Source organism: Patagioenas fasciata, chromosome 25 (genome assembly GCF_037038585.1).
Source record: "Patagioenas fasciata isolate bPatFas1 chromosome 25, bPatFas1.hap1, whole genome shotgun sequence".
In the NCBI taxonomy this organism is placed as follows: Eukaryota; Metazoa; Chordata; class Aves; order Columbiformes; family Columbidae; genus Patagioenas; species Patagioenas fasciata.
This window is the reverse complement of record NC_092544.1, coordinates 5,051,274-5,071,452: the sequence shown is the minus strand read 5'-3', so window position 1 is coordinate 5,071,452 and position 20,179 is coordinate 5,051,274. Positions and strand designations below refer to the sequence as shown.

General features: G+C 59.9%; 2 protein-coding genes across 3 annotated transcripts; both read right to left on the bottom strand.

The window, feature by feature from the left end:
- Positions 1 to 2,446: 2,446 nt before the first annotated feature.
- SFN (stratifin) lies at positions 2,447 to 3,853 on the bottom strand. Its single transcript, XM_065857302.2, has one exon. It carries the CDS (start codon positions 3,656 to 3,658, stop codon positions 2,918 to 2,920), a length of 741 nt encoding a protein of 246 aa, XP_065713374.1. The 5' UTR covers positions 3,659 to 3,853; the 3' UTR covers positions 2,447 to 2,917.
- Positions 3,854 to 6,290: 2,437 nt separating this feature from the next.
- ZDHHC18 (zinc finger DHHC-type palmitoyltransferase 18) lies at positions 6,291 to 19,538 on the bottom strand. Of its 2 annotated transcripts, XM_065857160.2 has the most exons (10): positions 19,232 to 19,538; positions 16,916 to 17,076; positions 15,511 to 15,660; positions 13,851 to 13,988; positions 13,437 to 13,485; positions 12,970 to 13,072; positions 11,201 to 11,310; positions 9,923 to 10,022; positions 7,790 to 7,882; positions 6,291 to 7,004 (listed from the first exon to the last, which is right to left on the bottom strand). In XM_065857160.2, the coding sequence occupies exons 1-9, from the start codon at positions 19,489 to 19,491 to the stop codon at positions 7,841 to 7,843; spliced, it is 1,113 nt and encodes a 370-aa protein (XP_065713232.1). In that variant the 5' UTR covers positions 19,492 to 19,538; the 3' UTR covers positions 6,291 to 7,004; positions 7,790 to 7,840. The 2 variants fall into 2 exon arrangements, with proteins under 2 accessions (XP_065713232.1, XP_065713233.1); XM_065857161.2 differs by lacking the exons at positions 6,291 to 7,004; positions 7,790 to 7,882 and having other exon boundaries at positions 8,183 to 10,022.
- Between the last annotated feature and the right edge of the window lie 641 nt (positions 19,539 to 20,179).

The window sequence follows — 20,179 nt, the reverse complement described above, 5'->3', positions numbered from 1 at the left end:
CCTTGGCCGTGTCTGAGCCAAGAAACGCTGAGGTCTCAAAGAGCTACAGCCTGGAAAGCGGAGTTTTCACCCCAAGGCACCTTTGCAGCCCAGGTTTGGAAATGGGGCTGAATTGGGACTCAGTGGGGACGATGCTGCTCCTGGGCAGGATAAAGCAGAAAATGACTGGAGCAGGTGGGGATGGCCAGGGACCCCTTGTGTGCCATCCAGCTCCTGCACCCACGCGTCCCCACACCAGGAGGGGACACGGCCTCGATGAGGCTCCCCGGGGCTGAGGGAGGTGACACTCTGGCTCCTGTCGCTCCCGTTGAGCAACCAGCCGGGGCGAAGGGCCAGGATTAGTCACCCCGAGTGATGCACATCCCTGGGGGGGGACAGGCTTTCTGCAGAGCTGGTCCTACCTGCCCCAACCCCTCCGAGCCCGGTGCCGGGACGGGCTGAGCCCACCCCGACCCGCATGGGACGTCCTGGGCACGGCTGAACGTGGCAGGTCATGTTTTTTCAGAATCGAAGGATTTGGGCTGCGGGTGCAGGTGCTGAGCCGGGCTTTGCTGTGTCCCCTCCAGATCACTGTGCTGGGCCCTGGTTGCACAAAGTGTCACCGCAGCTGCTTGCTGGGCAGGCAGGAGCCCCCAGAGCCCTCAGGGTCCCAGCCAGGGGACAAGGATGAGGATCAGGGTCCCGATGTCTCCCTTGTCCCATCCAGCTGAGGGGACATCACCCTGTATGAAATGGGGCCAGGCGGACCCCGGGGAACACCCCAGGGATCACCTGTGTGCCCCAGCAGCACAACGGGAGGTGTCGTGGGGGCCTGGGGGCTCCCTCCCAGCCCCAAAAAGCTGCTGGACCAGCTGGGAGCCCGGTCAGCCTCGTCCTCTCGCACCACCCAGCAATTTTGGGTGCTGTCGGAATCAGTTAACTCCAGAGAGGCCGGTGGGAGCCCCGTTGTCCTCCTGCCACCCCAAAAAGCAGCAGGGACAGATGGCTCCCAACATCCTCCAGCTCTCATCTCAGCCCTCCCCAGTTCAACCAGTCCCAGCTGCTGGTGTCCCCAGCCGGGTCAAGGGCCAGCGGGAGCCCTCAGCTCGTTTTTCACGTCGGTCAGCCCCAGTCTGCCTAATTACAGGTCTGGGGCTGCTTCCCAGGCTGGGAGCACTCGGGGCCAGGCGGAGGCCAAGCAGCAGGGCCCCTCTCTGCCCTCCCCAAACCAACCAGGCTCCCCAACACCGCCGGGGCCCCCCAGCTCCGCCGGGCCCTCCTGAGCACATTGCAACCTCAGCGGCCACTTTGCTTCTACACGATGCCACGATGGGGACTGGGGGGGTGGGCGAGGGGCCGTGGGGCTCACAGGGGTTAATCCCCTTGGCTGGGCTCTGCTCCATGTGACACTTCCCATCCCGGGCAAACAGGTTCTGGTTTGCACAGCCCAACCTGCCCCAGCGGCCAGCGCTTTCGCACCACAGAGCCCTGGGAAGCTCCTCGCACCCCCTGCATGGGGACCAGCAGCCTCCTGGTGCCCCCCATCCCATGGTGGGCTTGCTTCCCTTCTCGTGCCTCAGTTTCCCCAAAGCTCAGTGGCTCCTGGCATCTCATGAGCTGGGATTTGCCCATGCTCAGGGCTTCTATGTCCCCTATGTATGTCCCTTGATGTCCCTCATGTCCCCAGTTGGGGACCCCGCTGAACCAGGACGGCTCGTCCTGAGTCACCGCACGTTTCCTCCCGGCACCCGGCGTTTCCCATCAAAGGCCGGTTCCTGCCCAGCCCTGCTGCGCTTGATCTGATGAGCTCATTGCCCAGGGTGCTGTGACTGTATTTTATTGTAATTATTCTTCATGTCGAAACTCGCGCTGCCGGGGCGGGGGGGACCGTGAGCTGCGCCCTTCGCCGTGGCCTCGTGCCAGGGCCAGAAGTGCTGAGCTTTCACCTGCCCCAGCGCGTCCGCACCTCGGCGGGGACGTCCCCACCCCTACGACACCCCGCGGCTGTCCCCACGTCGCTGCTTTTGGGGACACCCTCCATGTTGCTGCTTTTGGGGACAGCCCCCCAACCCCTCACCCTTGGACACAGAGCTGGCGGGGGAAGATTTGGGGACCGGAGTGGTGGGTTTTGGGGCACCGCAGGTTTGCACCAAGCGGGTGGGACACCCCGCTGTGGGGTCGGGGACCTCAGTGCACCCCACAGAGCACCCAAAGCCCTCACCCGAGGAGGCAGAGCCCACCCGTGAGCCCTTTCACCAGCTGTGGCTTTGCACCCACCGAGGACGCGGCTCCCAGTGCACCCCCAGACCCCACGGCCGGGCTGGGGGGGATCGGGAGCAGCTGAATCGCTGCGGCAGAGCCCGGGGGACCCCACTGCTCCCCAGTCCCACGGGGTGAGGGCAAAGCGGGTGGCGGGAGCTGCCCGGACACGTGTGCGGGGGAGAGACGAGGCAGACCAGAGCAGGCGTGCAGGAGACGGTTTATTGGAGACGCACAGAGGCTTTGGCAACATCAACCCCCTCCTCGGGATGGGGGGGATGCCCGGACCCCCCATCGCCCCGGCTCGGCCCCTCACCTCCTCTCGGCGCGGCTCCAGCCCTCCGGGACGGGGGGTTTGGGGTTGGCACATGCTGGGCTGGGCTGCCCCCCCAAAAATGTTAAATAGTGGGGGGGTGGCACCTCCTCTCCCTCCTTTCCCCCTCCCCAGAGGATGAGGGAAAGCGTGGGGGGGGGTCCATGCCAAAGCCACCCAGCAACCACCACGCACGGTCCCCCCGCTCCTGGCATCCAGACCGGGGGGGCTGTGTGGGAGCCAACACACCTTCCCCCCAAAAAATAACCCAAAAAAAGAAAACAAACCCCAAAAATTAAACCAAAGGGCTGGGGGCCGGGGACAGGTGGGGGCCGGTCCCCCGGCTCCACGCTGCAGGGTGGCGGTTCAGTTCTTGGGCTCTTCGCCAGCTTCGCCGCCGTCTTCCCCGGCGCACTCGGCTGTCCATAGCGTGAGGTTGTCCCTGAGCAGCTGCATGATGAGGGTGCTGTCCTTGTAGGAGTCTTCGCTGAGCGTGTGCAGGTCGCCCATGGCCTCGTCGAAGGTGGTCTTGGCCAAGGAGATGGCCTGCTCGGGGGCGTTGGCGATCTCGTAGTGGAAGACGGAGAAGTTGAGGGCCAGCCCCAGGCGGATGGGGTTCGTGGGCTGCATCTCCTTTTTGCTGATGTCCATGGCCTCTTGGTAGGCCTTCTGGGCATTGTCTATCGTCTTCTGGCGGTTGTCTCCGCTGGCCACCTCGGCCAGGTATCGGAAGTAATCGCCCTTCATCTTCAAGTAGAAGACTTTGCTCTCGGCGTCGCTCGCCTTCTTGATGAGATACTTGTCCAACAAGTCCAGGACGTTGTTGCAGACCGAGTTCAGCTCCTGTTCCACCTTCTCCCGATACTCATTCACCAGCTGCGCTTTGTCGTCCCCTTCTTCGGTTTTGTGCTCGATGCTGGAGATGACCCTCCAGGCCGAGCGCTGGCACCCCACCACGTTCTTGTAGGCGACGGAGAGGAGGTTCCGCTCCTCGTTGGACAGCTCGTCCCCGTGCTCCACCACCGCCTTCATGAAGTCCGCCATGTCCTCGTAGCGCTCAGCCTGCTCGGCCAGCTTGGCCTTCTGCACTTGGTGGTTTCTTGCCATGGTTGGGACGCCGGGGCGCGAGGGCCAAGACGCTTTTGGGCGAGGAGTGGGGCCGGGAGCCGTCGGAGCCTCTGCCGAGCCCCAGCGCTGGGTTTGGGTTTTTGGCTGAGCGTCGGGAGCCTCGAGCGAGAGCGGGAGGAGCCAGCGAGGCCGAAGGAGTGTCCTCCTCTTCCTCCTCCTCCTCCTCCTTGGCTTCCTCCCCAGCGAGCCCCAGCCTTAAAAGGAAAATTGCCGTGAATCACCGATCGCCGCGGGCGGTGGGTGATGGGGAAGGGGTGAGGGGGGTGGGCAACGCCCTACCCCCCCCACGTGTCCCTGGGGAGGGTTCGGTGGTGGGTGCAGCACCCATGGGTGCCCTCACAGCCAACACCCACCCCAGGGCTGAGGAGACGCCCATTCTCCTACTAAAAGTGCTCGGATGGGGGGGCAGTGTGCGGGTTATCTTTTCGGGGGGGTCCGCAGAGATGCAGCAACGTTCAGCTCTTCCCACTCCCCTTCCCCGGAGAAACGGGCCGTGGGGTGTGTCTGCTCGTAAAGGCGGTTTCCTCCCCCTCTCAAAAAGAAATAACATATCACTGTCGTTTTCTATATGGTGATGAACTCGCTGGTAATTGCAAGGGCTTGACGGGCAGGTATTTATTCCCACAGCTGGGGAAACTGAGGCAGAAGGGGCCGCCCGCAGCGGGTCCCATTGCCCCTGGGTCACCGTGTGGCGGGACCGGTCTGACCCCCCCAAAACCTCCCGTGGTGGGGAACCCGCCGTGGGGGTGAGCGGGGATCCGGCCGGCGGCCGGGAACCCCAACCGCGCTGAGCTCGGGGCTCCCCACAGCCCAGGGCTGTCCCCATCCCAGCGTCCCACCTGGGCTCAGCTCTTCAGCTGGAATTGAAGAGTTTGGGGTTATTTGGGATTTAAAAACTAAAATTACAATTTTTTGATGTGAGCTCTCTGTAGGTGGAAACGCGTCTTCCCGATTAGGATCTGGGCTTCGCCTTGCGCTGCAGTTTCACTCCCAACCTGCTCCGGCTTGTTGCCACACGCCGGGCGCTGGCGGCTCCCGGTTGCGCTGGTGAAGCCGCGGCCGCCCGCGCCAAACCCCGGCCGGTCGGGAGCCGTGCGGGGCGGGCAGGGTGGGTGGGCGCCCAGCCACGGCAAAAAGGTGCTTTTCGTTTATTTTTAATCATTGTGACTCGCTGCTTTACTCACCCCTGCGAGCAGCGCCGGGTGCCGCCCCATCCCTGCCATCCCCCGCCTCGCCTGGGTCCCCGGGGGTGGGATGGTGGAGGATGCTGGGGACAGAGGAGGTCAGAAAGACCCGTGGATGGTTTTCCCAACCACGTGTGGCTCGGGAAAACACCCCCCCCCCCAGCCTCCATGCCACTCCATCCCCAGCTTGGCCAGGGGCATTAGGGGCTGCTCACCCCCTCCTGGCCAAGCCCCCATGCCCGTGGTGGCTCTGGGGTCCCCCTGCCCATGGAGGGGTTCACATGCAGCAGCAGCACAGGGACATCCAGCCCTCCCATGTGTCCCCCCGGGGCCACCCCACGTGCTGGTGACTCGAGCTCTGTCCCCAAGTGAACGGGATTTGCCGTGGAAGCAAATTTCACCCTACGGAGCCGGGAAAAGGCGTTTTCCACACAAACCACTGCCCATCTCCCACCCTCTGCCCCGCAGGTGAGGCGCTGGGGGAGCCAGACCCACTGAGACCCTCTAAGATCTTCAGCCAAGCACAAAAGCCCCCATAGGGGGTATGGGGATAAACGGGCAACCCGATGTACCCAGTCCTCCAAAAACCACCTCCTTCTCTTCAAAAACATGAGACAGCAAAGCTGGATGTGGTGGGGTTGGGGTCTGCAGCCCCAGCGAAGAACTTCAAACCCTGGGGCTGCTCCCGCACCCACTCAGCTGCATTTGGGCTGTTTAATCCCTTCAATGTTGCCTCTGCTCCAAAATGGCCCCATGGGGAGACCCCCAGCCCCACGGGACCCCCGGCAGCATGGGGGCTTGGCCGGGGTGTGCGATGGCTCAGCCTCGGCTCAGGCGGCTCAGCTGCCAAAGGGGCTGAGCTGCTGCCAAGTGTTGGTTGGGCTGGCTGAGAGGCGGCTGCAAAAACATTCTGCTCTACCGGTTTCGTGAAAAATCGGCGGGGTGGGTGAAGGGCAGAGCCTCAGATCCCTGCGGGGGGAGCTCGGCTGCAGCATCGCCCCGTGGAACACCCCTGGGTGCCCCAAGGAGCAGAACCAGAAGGGGAATTGTCCCATAAAGAGGGATACCCAGTGAAGCCCCAGCCCCAGGGGACACTGCCCCAGCCCCAGGGGACACTGCCCCAGCGAGCACACATCTCCTGCCACTGAATCTCAGAACAGTTTGGGTTTGAGGGACCTTCAAACGTCCCCCAGTGCCCCCCCTGCCATGACAGGGACATCTTCACCAGCTCAGGGTGCTCAGAGCCCCGTCCAGCCTGGCCTGGGATGTCTCCAGGGATGGTTCATCCACCACCTCTCTGCCCAACCTGGGCCAGGCTCTCACCACCCTCAGGGCAACAATTCCTTCCTCATGTCCGACCTGAACCTCCCTCCTTTAGCTTGGGAACCGCTCCCCTCTGCCGGCAGAGCTGCAGCCAGACACCGGTGTACAGTAAATAGGAGAAATTTTTATTCTGTTACAAAAGTAAAAGGCATAAATAGATGGTGAATCCTACTGGGCTCTATAGTGGGCAGGTCTGGCTGCGCAGCTCCCAGCCTGGGCACTGGGAGCACCGGGACCAGAGCACCCGCCTGGTCAAGGTCCCATGGGGCTGAAACCCCTTCCCCTAAAACTAGAGCTAAGATGAAAGAGGAGAGGAGCAGCTGGCCGGGGGGGTTTCCAAGGTAAACTCTGACCATGCACTAACTCCCACCCGCAGAGGGGAGTCCGACACACGGACACGCTCGGAGAGAGGCTGCTGGCATCAGGGGTGTCAATGGAAATCCCACTGGAGCGCTGACCGCTGCCCTCAGCACCTCGGGGAGCGGGGACACCCTGGCTGGGGTCAGGCTGGCGGTACAGGGAGTCCATCCAGCGGCGGAGCCAGCAGGAGCTGCGGTTATTGCAGGCGGGTGGCACGGCTGGTATGGCTCGGAGCTCGGAACCCACGGGACGGCCGTCCCGGCTCCCACAGCGGGGTCGGAAAAGCTTTTCCTTGTGCACGGCCACCTTGGCCCCTCTCTGGCGGCGGGAGGGAGGGAGGGAGGGAGGCGGCGCCGCGCAGCCCTGGTGAGCGGAGGCACTCATGGTGGTCATGGCTGTGGTCATGGCTGTGGCCCCGGCTCCCCGCGGGGCATCCGCGAGAGGCAGAGGGCTGCATCCTGCCAGGGAGGGAGATACGGCGAGGGAGAGGAGAGGGGAGGAAGAGAAAGGGAGGGTTAGTGCCAGAAGTAGGAGTGAGGAGCAGCACGGAGCGCCCGGGGACAGCGCAGATGGAGGAGGGTGCTGGTGCCTCCATCGCTGCCGCCGAGGCCGGAGCAAGCAGAGCTGGTGGGGTGATGCTGGGAGGAAAAGGGGCAGCTCTGTGCCCTCAAGTGAAGCAGGACTTGGCCACAACGTGCTTTGGAAGGAACTTCCCGTGGTCACTGGTACGTCAGAGGAAGCTGGTGTTAGAGAGAGGAAAACAGGCAGAGGGAACCCTGAATCACAGAGGGGGTCAGAGCTGGGTTTAGAAATCACTTCCAGGCTCCCGCTGTTCGGGCCATGGCTCGCTCCAGACACTACAGGCGGCTTCCTCCGAGCCCACCACAGCAGCACCACCATGCACAAACACCAACGCTGTGCCATTCACAGGCTCCACAACCCCTCGGTGACAACATTTCCAAGCAGGACCATGCACACGCACACACAGACGGGGCAGCTCCGTCCTGCACTGAGCCCCAAGGGATGAGGTCACCATCCCTCTCTTCTCGCCACGGCTGTGGGCAGCCCCTCTGCCATGCATGGAGACGCCAAAACCCCTCGCGCCGGCGGGACGCGGGTGGGATGGATGGATGTGGCACACGATGTCCGCACAGCTGGAGGGCGATGGGCTCGGCAGCTCATGCAGTGGAGATGAGATGGGGCGCTCGAGTGGATGATGGGGGAGAAGAAAGTGCTTTCTTACCAGCTAACCCTCAGAAAGCAGGGCTAACGTCCGCAGAGGGGACAGATCCCATCAGGCTGTGCAGGAAATGGCAAAGTCCTGGCAGGCGTCCTCCTGGGGAAGACACCAGAGATTATGCACCTCGACATCTGCCGGGACGGCTGGAGCAGGGATGGGACTGCAGATCGCGGTGGCCGCACCGAGTGGCTGGGGAAAGGATGCTGAGGGGACGGGTTCTGAGGAAAGGGATGAGACCCTGCCCGGCCTGGAGACATGGGACAGAAAAACCCCTTCGCTCCAGCAAGTCACAGCAACTGAGCATCCCTTGTAGCCTATAGAGTCCAGCTGGCACCTGAGAGACATTAAACACCTGCCCTCTTCTGTCTGAAAGGCATCAAATAATAATCCAAGCGGTTAACTCTTTAAAAATATAATTTTATTATGTTGAGTAACAAAAGGAAACTGGTTTAAATAAAAACAGGAAGGAGTTTGGTCCCTGATAACACCCCCCATGCTGCTCCTCACTCCCAGCACCAGATCCTCTCCCATCGGGGCTCCTGGATGGCTGGACAAGCCCCCTGGGGACATCCCTGCGGGACAAGGAGGATGGAAGGGCAGGGTGGCCGCTCCAAGTGCTAAAGCCCATGAGACCGCACGAAGCTGCAGGGCTGGCAGGGTCCGCGGAAACTCAGCAGCCTCCACTGCTGTGTTCTCATCTGGGCTCTTCCTGGGGGGGCAAACCAAGCAAACAAGCAGCGAGGTCTCTGGAGCTGCGTGTGGGCTGGTACAGGCACCCGCAGTGACCGAAGCACAACGCTGGGGACTTTGGTGGGGACAGGCAGCCCCCCCATACGTGTGCTGCCTCTGCCTGAGGTTAAGATATGTGTCTGACCCACAGAAACCTAACCAGGTAGCTCGACACAAACCGCCGCAAGCCCGGTGCCAACATGCACAACGCTACCTGCACCGAGTATAAAACGTTCTACATAGGGGAAAAAAATTCTACAAATTGTGCAAAAACATCCAGCAGCTTTTACTAATGCGATTCAAGTATTGCTGATACGGCTGCGACTCATCTCCGCGCTGCGCTGCCGGTGCACAGAGCGGCCCTGGCGCCGCAGGCTCCGAGCGATGCTCAGGGACAGCCCTGCGCTCGGCTGCCGGCCAAAACCCCAACCGGAGCGCAACGGGAGGTTATCAGCGACCAGCACCCGCTCACCGCCGCCTCCGCAAAGCTCCACCCAGGAAGGGTGCGAGCCGCAGGATTTCACCCACTCTTCTGGTGCCCTTCGGTGTCCTACAGCCGGACAGAACCGGGCTCTGCTGGCAAGCTGAGCTGCCCAAATCTTACAGCTGTACCTGTGCCAAGCAGCATCTTGTGATGAGTGCCGCAGAACACTGTGTGTTTCTTCTTCCCCGTTAACAGGAGGGTCACCCGAACTCATGTTCTTGCTGCAAAATGTTCTCTTGCTGACCAGCAGGGCCAAAACACCAAGAGCTCTTTAGCACCCCCTCAGTGACCAGCCAAAAAAACAGGAGCTGGGACATCTATGCTGGGAGCCAGAGTCGCCCCCTTCCCAACTTGCAAAGGCACAGCAGCTTCTGGAGAAGAAAAGCTGCTCCGAGGTGAGAGCCCGGCCGGGAGGAGACAGAAGGGAGCCCCCATGTTGGCTCAGAGGAGTGGGAAGTGGTCACAGACACCGGGGATACCAGGGAACAACTGACACCTCCACCAGCCCCGAAGACGAGGGGTGACAGCCCAGCTCAGAGAAGGAACCCTTTGCCAGTCTACTCTGGGCACGAATCACAGTGACCCCTGGAGCAGATGCTCTGGGGGCTCCCCACACCTATTTTCTTCCCCGGTGCAGCAGGAACCCCCCATTTTCTGCACGTGTGAGGGTCTTGCACGCTGTCAGGCTCTGTCAGCCCAAATCCCAGACAGGCCACATCACAGTGGAACAAATAACCAAAAAGTAATAAATAAATTAATTCTAAACAAATAGGAACAAAAAGAAAAAGGCAACGCATAGCTCGACCGGGTCTTTGGCAGCTCTGCACCACAGGGCTGTCCCCAGGCTGGGAGGTGTTCGGAGGGGACGGTACCGGCACCGCTGAGCGAGGCGCAGCAGCACGGGGCTAGGGAACGCCGCCTACCATGCTGGTGTCGGGCTTGGCTCCGAAGGATGGGATTTCGCTCTTCGGACTGGACGGGGTCCCGACGTCTGGCTGGATAAACCCTCTCCTGTCTATCAAGCTGGAAAGGAGAAAGGGAAGGGCACACCAGGAGGGGGGGTTAGGGAATGAAGACCCCACGGGAGCTCATAGGGAGGGTTGTTCCGCGAGTGAAGCATCGCAGGGGTGCTGGTAAGACACAACAGCTCCAGCAGACAAACCGCAGCCCCACCACACCAGCCACCAAAGAGCCTGCGGGCAGTTCAGGCTTTGGGTCACCGCAAACCCAAAGTGGGAACTGGCAAAGGGCTTTACAACAGGAAAACAACACGAACGAGGAGAGAATCGGAGCAAAACGCTCTTCCCTTGCCACAACCTCCCAGCATAGAGTTTGGCTCCCTGAGCTGACAAATTTACCAGGTGCTGGCATTTCAGTGCCTCGGAATCCAACAAAAAGCTTGGAGGTGCTTCAGGGCCAGATGTGCAACACACCCGACTCCAGCTGTGCAACACACCCGACTCCAGCTGTGCAGCCTCAGACACCCTCCCTGCTGACGCTCCACTAAATCCAAATAGGATCCAGTGAACAAACTCGTCTGGAGGATCCCCGCGCACCCCAGGACAGGCTGGGGGCTCCAAGCCGGTGGGAAGGTCCCTAATTCCCGCAGCACAGGGCAGGGGGACACCGGCCCGACTCTGCCCAATTGCACCCTCTGGTGACACAGCAGCGAGAAATAAACCCGTGCTGCAGGTAGGAGCATTCGAGAGAGGTGTTACTGAGCATTTAATCATGAGGGGAAACCTTCTGATGTCTGAACTGCCTGAAAGGAGCTTGGAGCCGGGAGGGGGTCGGGCTCTGCTCCCCAGGAACAAGCGCCAGGAGCAGAGGAAACGGCCTCAAGTTGCGCCAGGGAGGTTGAGGTTGGATTTAGGAACAATTTCTTCTGTTGCTGAGCCCTTTGGTGCCATCACTCTCCCCTCGCTGAATCGCAGGATGTGTCTTATCTTACATCCTTGAAAGAATCAAAAGTGACCCGAACTGGTCAAGCTCAAACACAAGAGAAGCAACAGTTCTATCTCTTAAGACATTTCTCCAGCTGCTCTCTGCAGAGACTGGGAAACTGTTTCCCCATCATCATGGGAGCTGATGTGTTTGTGCTGACACAGTCTCCCCTAAATTGTGGTAAATCTGCCCTTTGCAAGGCCCCTCTCGCAGAGCAGGACACGATTCCCAGTGCCGTGGGGCTCAGAGGCTCTCACCTGGGATGGAAGGGTCCGCACAGCACCGCGCAGCAGTTTGTGAGGACGCTTTTATGGCTGTAGGGATTGGCAAACTCTGAGCCCCTCTTATTTGACCAGGACCCTTTGATCTGGAAGGGAAAGGATACACGCAGATTAAGATAGGAAAGACGTGGCAGCAGCTAATTACACGGTAAAGCACTCGGTTCAAACCCTTGCTCAGGAGGTGGAAGGTTTTGTCTTACTGCAAACGTCCTCCCTCTCTTTGCTTTGACAAGCAGGACACTGCACAAAGGCAGCCAGAGGAGACAGCGATACAGAATCACAGGATGGTTTGGGTTGGACCTCCCCAGCTCCCCCAGTGCCCCCCCTGCCATGACAGGGACATCTTCACCAGCTCAGGTTGCTCAGAGCCCCGTCCAGCCTGGCCTGGGATGTCTCCAGGGATGGTTCATCCACCACCTCTCTGACCAACCTGGGCCAGGCTCTCACCACCCTCAGGACCAACAATTTAATCCTCATGTCCAGCCTGAATCTCCCTCCTTTAGTTTAAAACCATTCCCCTGCTGCTCCTGCCTCTGCCAAGGTCCAACCCTGCAGCTGCAGAGCCCCAAAGCTGCACCCCCCATGCCGCACGGCAGCTTGTCCGTGTTCCCATCTTCATCACCACCTCCTCCTCTCATTCTCTATGAGGCTGAAAGCTCAGAGCTCTGGCCCATGGTCCCTCCCGGTCTCCTTGGACTGAACAACCAGCGAGGGGATTCCCAAACCGCGCTGCGACCGGAGGAAACGGCCTCATCCGTCCCCACCCCGGGACTCTGATTCGAAACCCGCTCGCACCAAGCGCGGGCACACGGGTGGGCAGATGCTGTCACCGCTCTCAGCCCCCTGGTTGCAGCGAACCATTCACCGCCCCGTTTCCTCCTTTTGTTTTGATTTAACTTCCCCTCCGCAGTTGCGGCACGAGGTTGGCAACGTGGGCAACGCAGCCGGAGAGGCCACGGGCCACACGCTTGGTGCTCTCCGTTCGCTCCGCTGACATGGGCTGCGCGTCTCTGCCGACACCTCTGAGCGTAACAGAGAGATGGAGAGGGAAAGGGAGGGGGAAACCGGCAAAAAAGGGATGCAAACCTGCCTTGTGCAGCGCTGGAAGCTTCCAGCCAGGATTACAGGCACTTCTAGCCAAAGGGCGAATGTTCATTCTGAGGATCAGACAGATCCTGCTTTTCCGTACATCTGCCCCGCTCAGGGCACTCGTTTGGCCCTCGCAGTCTGCACACGCCCCAGACTTTAAGGCAAAGCTCATCAGGACACGTCTGTACATTATTTGCCTATTAGACATGAGGAACTGATAGAGACAAAGGGACTTGCCCGGGGTCTCAGGGGAAACCTGTGGTTAGGTGGGGTGCTGAATTAAGATCACCCGTGTCCCAGGTTAACACCCAAATAAATCTCTAGGGCCAACCCTCTTTTTTTTTAATCTCGGAGCTCCTAATTTTAAAAGCAAGGCCACATACACGCTGGAAAAAACACACACGTGACGTTTCTAACATCGCGGCGTGTGACACCCACAGCCTGACACGGCCAAGCAGGACGTGTCGCAGGGTCCTGCTGCTTCCCCCCCTCAGCCACCCAAAACTACAGCCTTGGAAATGCTTTGCAGTGGAATATCGCAGGCAATGCAGGCAGCACTACTGAGATACCACAGCCAAGGATCCCCTGAGCCCCCCACTTCTCCCTTAGGAGGACCAGGAGCAGCCCTGCAGAAGGACAAACATCCAGGTACTTACATCTTCATTTGTTGTCAGGTTGGAGGCGACTAAATAAGTGTGAAAACCTGAGAGGCCCAAAATAGACCAGACTGAGAAAAAACAGATCACCAGCTCCAGCACAGTGAACTAAAGAGTCAAGGAAGTCACAAAGGAGGGGCAGAGGGCTTCTGAGAGGCCTGTGCTGTTGGGTTGAAGGGACCTTCAGAACCCATCTAGTCCAACCCAGCAAACTCCCCGTTCCCTGTGCTGTTCCACAGGCACGGTCTGTAAACTGGAAACAGGTTTGTCACCCACTCTTAGTCCCTGGTGCTGCACTAAAAGTCCTCCCCGTTTGGCCATGTTAGCTCAAGAAACACCTGCCCACCCCAACCAGGTAGCTCAGGGACTAAACTGAACTGCAGAAAGCACGCAGGGCGACCCTGCAAGGGCTCATTGTGCCTCTCGGTGCCCGACATTCCCAGCAGCCGCCGGCACCAGAAGGATATCTCGCAGGCGTCGTCTTCAGCGTGGTGAGGAATCCGTCTCTCTGAGAGCCTGCAAAGCGAAACAGGACACGGAATGATGTCCCATCAGGCAGCCGCGCACCTCCGGCCACCCATGGGCCGTGCGGATCTGCCTGAGAAACGTCTGCAGCTTTGCAGAAACGTCCGTGAAGACACAAAGATCCAGCAGATTTGGGGCTGATGGGCCTTCCCCGCCAGGTTAAGAGCGGATGCACCCACCAGCTCGTTCGCTCTGGGGGGACAACCCGGCCACCAGGTCTCTGCAGTGAGGTGCAGGTGGATTTGTGGTTCCCTGCAGCCCAAAACCTCCCTTTTTTCAGGCAACCTGCCCCAAAAAGCCTGGTGTAAACCACCCAGACCATCCCCAGGCTCTGACCCAGCGCTGCCGCGACTTACGCAGAGTGAGGTGGGTGACGACGCAGGCGAAGATGAAGGCGGTGAGGAAGGAGAGGGAGAGGATGAAGGCGTAGAAGTAGCGATAGTTGCGCTTCCCCACGCAGTTGCCCACCCAGGGGCAGTGGTGATCGAACCTCTCTGGAACAAAAGGGACACGGTGAGGGTTCCCGGCACCTTGTGCCCCGTCACAGAGCGAAACGAGCCTCCCAAAACCGGGGGCTACAAACGGAGCTTCCACCCACCACCCCCAGACCAGAACCTCTCTGCAGCAGCACGTCCGCAAGGACTTGCCCTGCCGCCTGCTCACATGCCCTTTTTTTATCCTCAAAGGCTAAACCCGGCATAAATACCAGCCTTGTGACTGGTGACATCGACCACTATTAAAACCGAGAGAGAAAGGGGCAAGTGCAGCGGTTTTTCCGGTAGCCAGCAGCGCTGGGTGCGCGCAGCATCGCCGCTCCCTTTGCGCCCGGCGGCTCCCGCCACCTTCTTCGGGGCAGGAAATAGTTTTCAAAGTTACACAGATACGCCTCTAAAACCACAGAAACTGCCTGGGAACCCGGGGCAGGTACAACAGATCCAGAAGAGCTCCCGACCGCCTCCTAATGAAAGGGCTGCGCTTCAGACTAACAGGACTGCGGTGACTGTCCCGCAGGACACCAGAGCAAACGAAACCCGTCACATGTCTGCACCCCAGACGGCTCCCATCCAAACACGGCCCCGAATGCCTTCCAGAGAGTTCTTCCAGCGTAAGGAGGAGTCACGGCCACCCCCGGTGTCCTGGTTTTGTTAAAAAACAAGTTTCTCTTTTAGTGAATTTGCCTGTCAGCTAAAGCTTCATATCAGCTGCATTTTCCTGGAGAACCAGATCCATGTTTTGGTGAACACAGCAATGGGATGTGAGGTTATTGATAAGCATGGATGGACATCTCGCCAGAGGGACAATGAGAAACTGGTGACCAAAAACTGACCAACGGAGTATAACATCCCATTCACGTGAATACTTCATAGAAAAGTGGGAGATCACGAGGATCTCGTCCCTTTTCCCTATGGCGACATTAGGAGAGGACCTTGTGAGTCATCCCTGCGAACTGAGGCCAGTGACAGACTGAATCCAGCTCCGGTTGCTGCAGAGTCCAGTCCAGGACTTCGGGTGCCTGCTCTGCAGTTGCTGGGACTTTCAAGATTGGTTTTGTATATTTTGTATTATTTTCTCTATTTTATCGGTAGCATTAGTAAAACATTTTTAATTTTCCCACTCTCTTCTCTCTGTCCTTCTTTCCCTCCCAATCGCCTGTGCTGAGTGGGAAGGGGGGAGAGGGAGGGGATGAAGGGGGAAGTGGGGAGAGGAGTTTAACAATACATCTGCCAGGGGTTTATTGTCACCCCGCAATCTAAACCCTCAACACCTGGCTATCCCCAAACGCACAGCTCCCATGCCTAGAATCATAGTTTGGGCTGGAGCGACCTCCCCAGCTCCCCCAGTGTCACCCCTGCCCCCCCAGTGTCACCCCTGCCATGAGCGGGGACATCGTCACCAGCTCAGGTTGCTCACCCTGGCGTGGGATGGGACACACACATACACAGACACACAGACGCACAGACACACAGACACACAGACACACACGGGGGAGCAGCAGCGCTCCCTTTGCGGACTCACCGACGCAGTTGTCGCAGACGCTGCAGTGAGAGGTGCGCGGCGGGCGGAACATTTTGCAGGTGTAGCAGTACTTGAGCTTCACCACGTACTTGTTGATGACCACCTCCATGGTGCGGGCGGGCGGGCGGTAGGTGGAGGTGCCCATGCTGTCTGCAGGGGCAGGGAGGGACCGTCAGACCCAGACCCTCGTATCACAGCACCACAGAATAGCTCAGGTTGAAGCACCGCTGCCAGAACACGACTCAGTCACCCACACCCAGCATCGCCAGGTTCAAGGGGTGGGTTTCCATCAACCAGGAGCACAGCGAGCGGGTCTCAACTGCTCCGGGCAGATTTCATTGAAATTTGATGTCTGTGTTAGCAGCACAAGAGGATTCCCCCTCTCCAAGGTCAAAATTGAGGATTTCTAGGGACACTGGAGCTGCACCCCTGTGTTCTAGCACTTGATTATTCACTGGGGACGGCAGCTGGAGGCTGTTTCTCTGCTCAGTAAAAGCGTGAGCTGCAAAAACTCCACATCACGTCGGCAACTTTGGTGGTTATTCCTTTTAGTCGCTCTTAGAAAAGCACCTTTCTAGCTCTGAGGAAGTCTTGGGAAATAGAGATGTAACAGTGAGCGTGCTAAGAGGATAATAAGCGGATTATATTAACAGTAACAGCTGGCACATCAGGCGGCATCTGCAGCCAGATTACTGCTCTAGGCATTTATAAATAGAAACGCGGATAACTGCTCTGAGGAGATTTTAAAACCATTTTTTAGTCAGATGTAGAATTACTGCCTTGCAACTGCCTTCAATGGGACGGATCCAAGCTGTCTCACATTAGCTCTGCCAAATCATTTGTTACTACAGCTCACATCTAAAAGGTCCACACATCCCACGGCCACACCGTCCTGGCCACCACCGCAACAGCGTGACGTGGCACTTTGTGATGGGGACAGACATTAGTGTGCTGTTAGAAACCAGAGCAGTAAAGAATCGTGGAATGGTTTGGGCTGAAGGGACCTTCAAATGTCCCGCAGTGCCCCCCCTGCCATGAGCAGGGACATCTTCACCAGCTCAGGGTGCTCAGAGCCCCGTCCAGCCTGGCCTGGGATGTCTGCAGGGATGGTTCATCCACCACCTCTCTGGGAACCTGGGCCAGGCTCTCACCACCCTCAGGACCAACAATTTCATTATATCCAGCCTAAATCTCCCTCCTTTAGTTTAAACCATGACCCCTTGTCCTGTCACAACAGCCCCTGCTCAAAAGTCTGTCCCCATCTTTCTTTTAAGTCTGGAAAGGTCGCACTAAGGTCTCCCTCGTGATCTGATACTCCGGCCTTTTCTCCAGAGACTGAGCCCAGAATGTGTGTTACAGACACGCACCCCCCGGCCAAACCCAGGAGAGGGAACACAAATCTCACCGATCCGCTTTTCCAGGTCTGCGGCCTCGCTGGGGGTGGCCCTGGGCAGGATTCCCGGGTCCCTGAAGCTGGTCTGGAGCAGGCAGCTGATGACGAAGAAGAAGAGGACGGCGGCGATGATGGGGATGGCCAAGGTGAGGTGACTGGCAAGGAAGGGGCAGCTGTTAAAAGAAAAGAAATCCGCATTGTTAGCAGCCATGGCTGCAGAACTGGCCGCCAGCTGGGACACCACGAGCTGTGGATGATCACGGGAGGGTGGGCTGAAGGGCTGAAGCTCTGGAACAGCAAGATCCAGCCCAAAGGACACCAGAGCAGCACGGGGAGGGCAGGGTGTTCAGCGCAGAGTCGGCAGCACCAGCTCCTGCACACAATCCACCCTTCCCGAGTCCCAGAAGCGCGTTTCAAACACCCGCGGGCCGCCCCAAGCCCCATCGCCTTGTACGACAGCAGCGCTGGAACACACGGATCACACGCAGGGATCCGAACCGGCGAGACCGCGATCGCGTTCGCTCCAACACGTGAAGCCAAGGGGGAACTTGGCTTCGATTCAGCTCTGCTGTCCCTGGGTGACCCGTGTGCCCTTCGCGGTGCGGCTGGGGACACCTCCCAGCGCTGTCACCAGCCACCTCGGCAGACGCTGCTGCTCCCGGACTCGCTCTACTACAACCTGGGGCTGTTCTTCCACAGACACAATCACACCCCACACCAGGGCCGCTCCGTGACAGGTGACAACGGACTCTGCCGGACCCCCCTCCCGGCCCTCGCTCCGCAGAGGGATTTGCTATCATAAGCCCCAATAAGCCCCCGGAGCCGAGCGCAGACGGACGAGCGGCCTGAGCCCTGATGTCTGCGCCGCAGTTTGAGAGGATTAAGCAACTTTTGTTTCAACCGCCAAGCTCAGCTGCCCGGGACAAAGCAACAAAACCCCTTCAGCCCCACGCTGCTGCCCGGCCCCTCGGCCGCCTCCTTGACAGAGGGACAGAAAAGCCTCCAAAACGCGAGTCTATTGCTGCCCCTTTGCTGGGGGAATCTCTAGATCCCACTTGTCCCTGTCAAGCAATGAGAAATCACATTAAAAACCTGTGAGCGGAAGATGCAGGTGAGATGTATTTGCTGTCCATCCAGCAAACTGTAACCCATGCAACAGAAGCACATGGCTAAAATAACAACTTGGAAAGCCCCAGGGCATGTTCAATGAAGAAAGGGTGACGATGCAAGGAGGGAGGGGAGAGCAGATGTCCTCTGCCCCATACAAAGCCCTTACTGTGCTGGTGCTGCCCATGAGCCCCAATCCAGCAGGAAAGCTGGCAGAGAGGCACGGATGACACTAAGAGCGGTGTTTTTGCGCCGGGATGCCCTCCCTGCCTCCCGCAGCTGCCGGCCCCTTTCAGCTCCTTCTCAGAACCTCTAATCCCATCAAATACCTTCATCTCCCCGCAGCTTTACTGGGAGGCTGGCAGAGATAACGCCGGGATGCGAAGGCAGCCGTGACCCCCCCGCGTCGCGGGGAAAACAAGCTCGGTGCCTCCCGAGAAATACGGAGGCAGGAGAGCAGAACCTCTGCAGTGTCAGCACCGAGGGAGCGCCTCCCCAGCTCCTCCGGGCAGCGCGGGACGTAACGGGGAGCTCTGGGCTCCCTTGGGGCGCGGGAGCTTCCCAGGACCAGCTTTCCAAAAGGAAAGGGGGCTGGGATGGACTCAGCTCCCGCTTCTCGCTCCAGCGCAGACCCTCAAGGTGGGACCCCAAAGGGTTTCACCACTTATCAGGCACCTTTAACAGAATCGCTGCTCCTGCTGCTGGTACGGACCAAATCCATCAGTGTCAGGGGGCTCCTGGCTGCAATTCTGGACCAGTTCTTGGTAGCAAGAGGGGAGGCTGGGGGGTATCTAGAGACCAGGAGGAGAACCTGGGAGGATGTTAAACCCCTCCTGGGGCAGACTGAGCAAACGAGGTGCAGGTTTGCCCCTGCCCACCCCTCCTACCCCCCAGACAGGCCAAGGGGAATCAGTGACCATCCACAGTTTGGGGCTGGAATGCCTTAGGGGGCAGTGGGGAGAAAGACAGGACATTGGGGGTCCCATGGGGTGAGAGTGGTGCCCCCCAGCCCACCACGAGGGTGTGGGTGGGATGGAGCTCCCCTAAAAGGACGGAGCTTAAAGAAGGAGACCTGAGCTGCTCAGAGAGCCCCGTGGGGAACGACCCGAGGGACAGACCCCGTTAGTCCCTGATCCCGGCGGGGGACACCAAAGGGACCCCCAGCAGATGGAGAGGACACCCCAGAGCCCCGCAGCCCCCGGCCCGGCAGCGCGGACTCACTCGAAGGCGAAGAAGAGGCCGCTGGTGAGCAGGATGAGGCCGAGGGTGAGCGCGAACACCCCGCTGTGCCGCGCCAGCATCAGCCGCCCGCCGCAGTAGAAGCGGTTACGGCCCGGGAACACCTCCCACTTCCGCCGGGGCCGCCGGGCCGCACCGGGCCGCTCCGGGCCGGCGGCTGCAGGAGGCGGGGAGGTGAGTGTGCCCGGTGTGCCCGGTGCCGCTACCCCGGGCGGGATCTGCCGGTACTCGCACTCCTTCATGGCGCCGCAGCGCCCGGCCCGGCCCCGCCGCTCGCCCGGCGGACGTGTCGGCCCCGCCCCGCCCCGGGCCCCGCCCCCCACTGTCCGCCCCGCCCCTATCGGGCACGCCCCCTGTGCCCGCCCCGCCCCCGCAGGGGTCCCGCCCCAATCGGCCACGCCCCCTTCACACTCCGGGTCCCTTGGCCACGCCCCCAGTAGGCCACGCCCCTCACGGTAGCGCCCCCTGGTGGCCGTGCCGGGCACCGTCCCCCGCCCGACGGGATCCCCGCGTCCCGGTCCCGCGGATGAACCGGTAAACCGGAGCTGTACGTGTGCCGGGACACCAACCGCCGCTGTCCCCTCGGTGTCCTCAGCCCCACCCCGAGCAGGGGCAATGACTGAGGGGGAGACAGAACCGGGGAGCTCCGGGGGCTGCAAGAGCCGCTCCCCACACCGACCTTCCGAGGGGTTTCCCGACAGATCTGACAGACACGGATCATCGAATCACTTTGCTTGGAAAAGACCCTCAGGATCACCAAGTCCAACCGTTCCCCCACCCCTGTCCCTGCCCCCTGTCCTGAGAACCTCATGTCCGTCTGTCCAGCCCTCCAGGGACGGTGACTCCAGCACTGCCCTGGGCAGCCTGTTCCAATGCCCCACAGCCCTTGGGGGAAGAAATTGTTCCTAAATCCAACCTCAACCTCCCCTG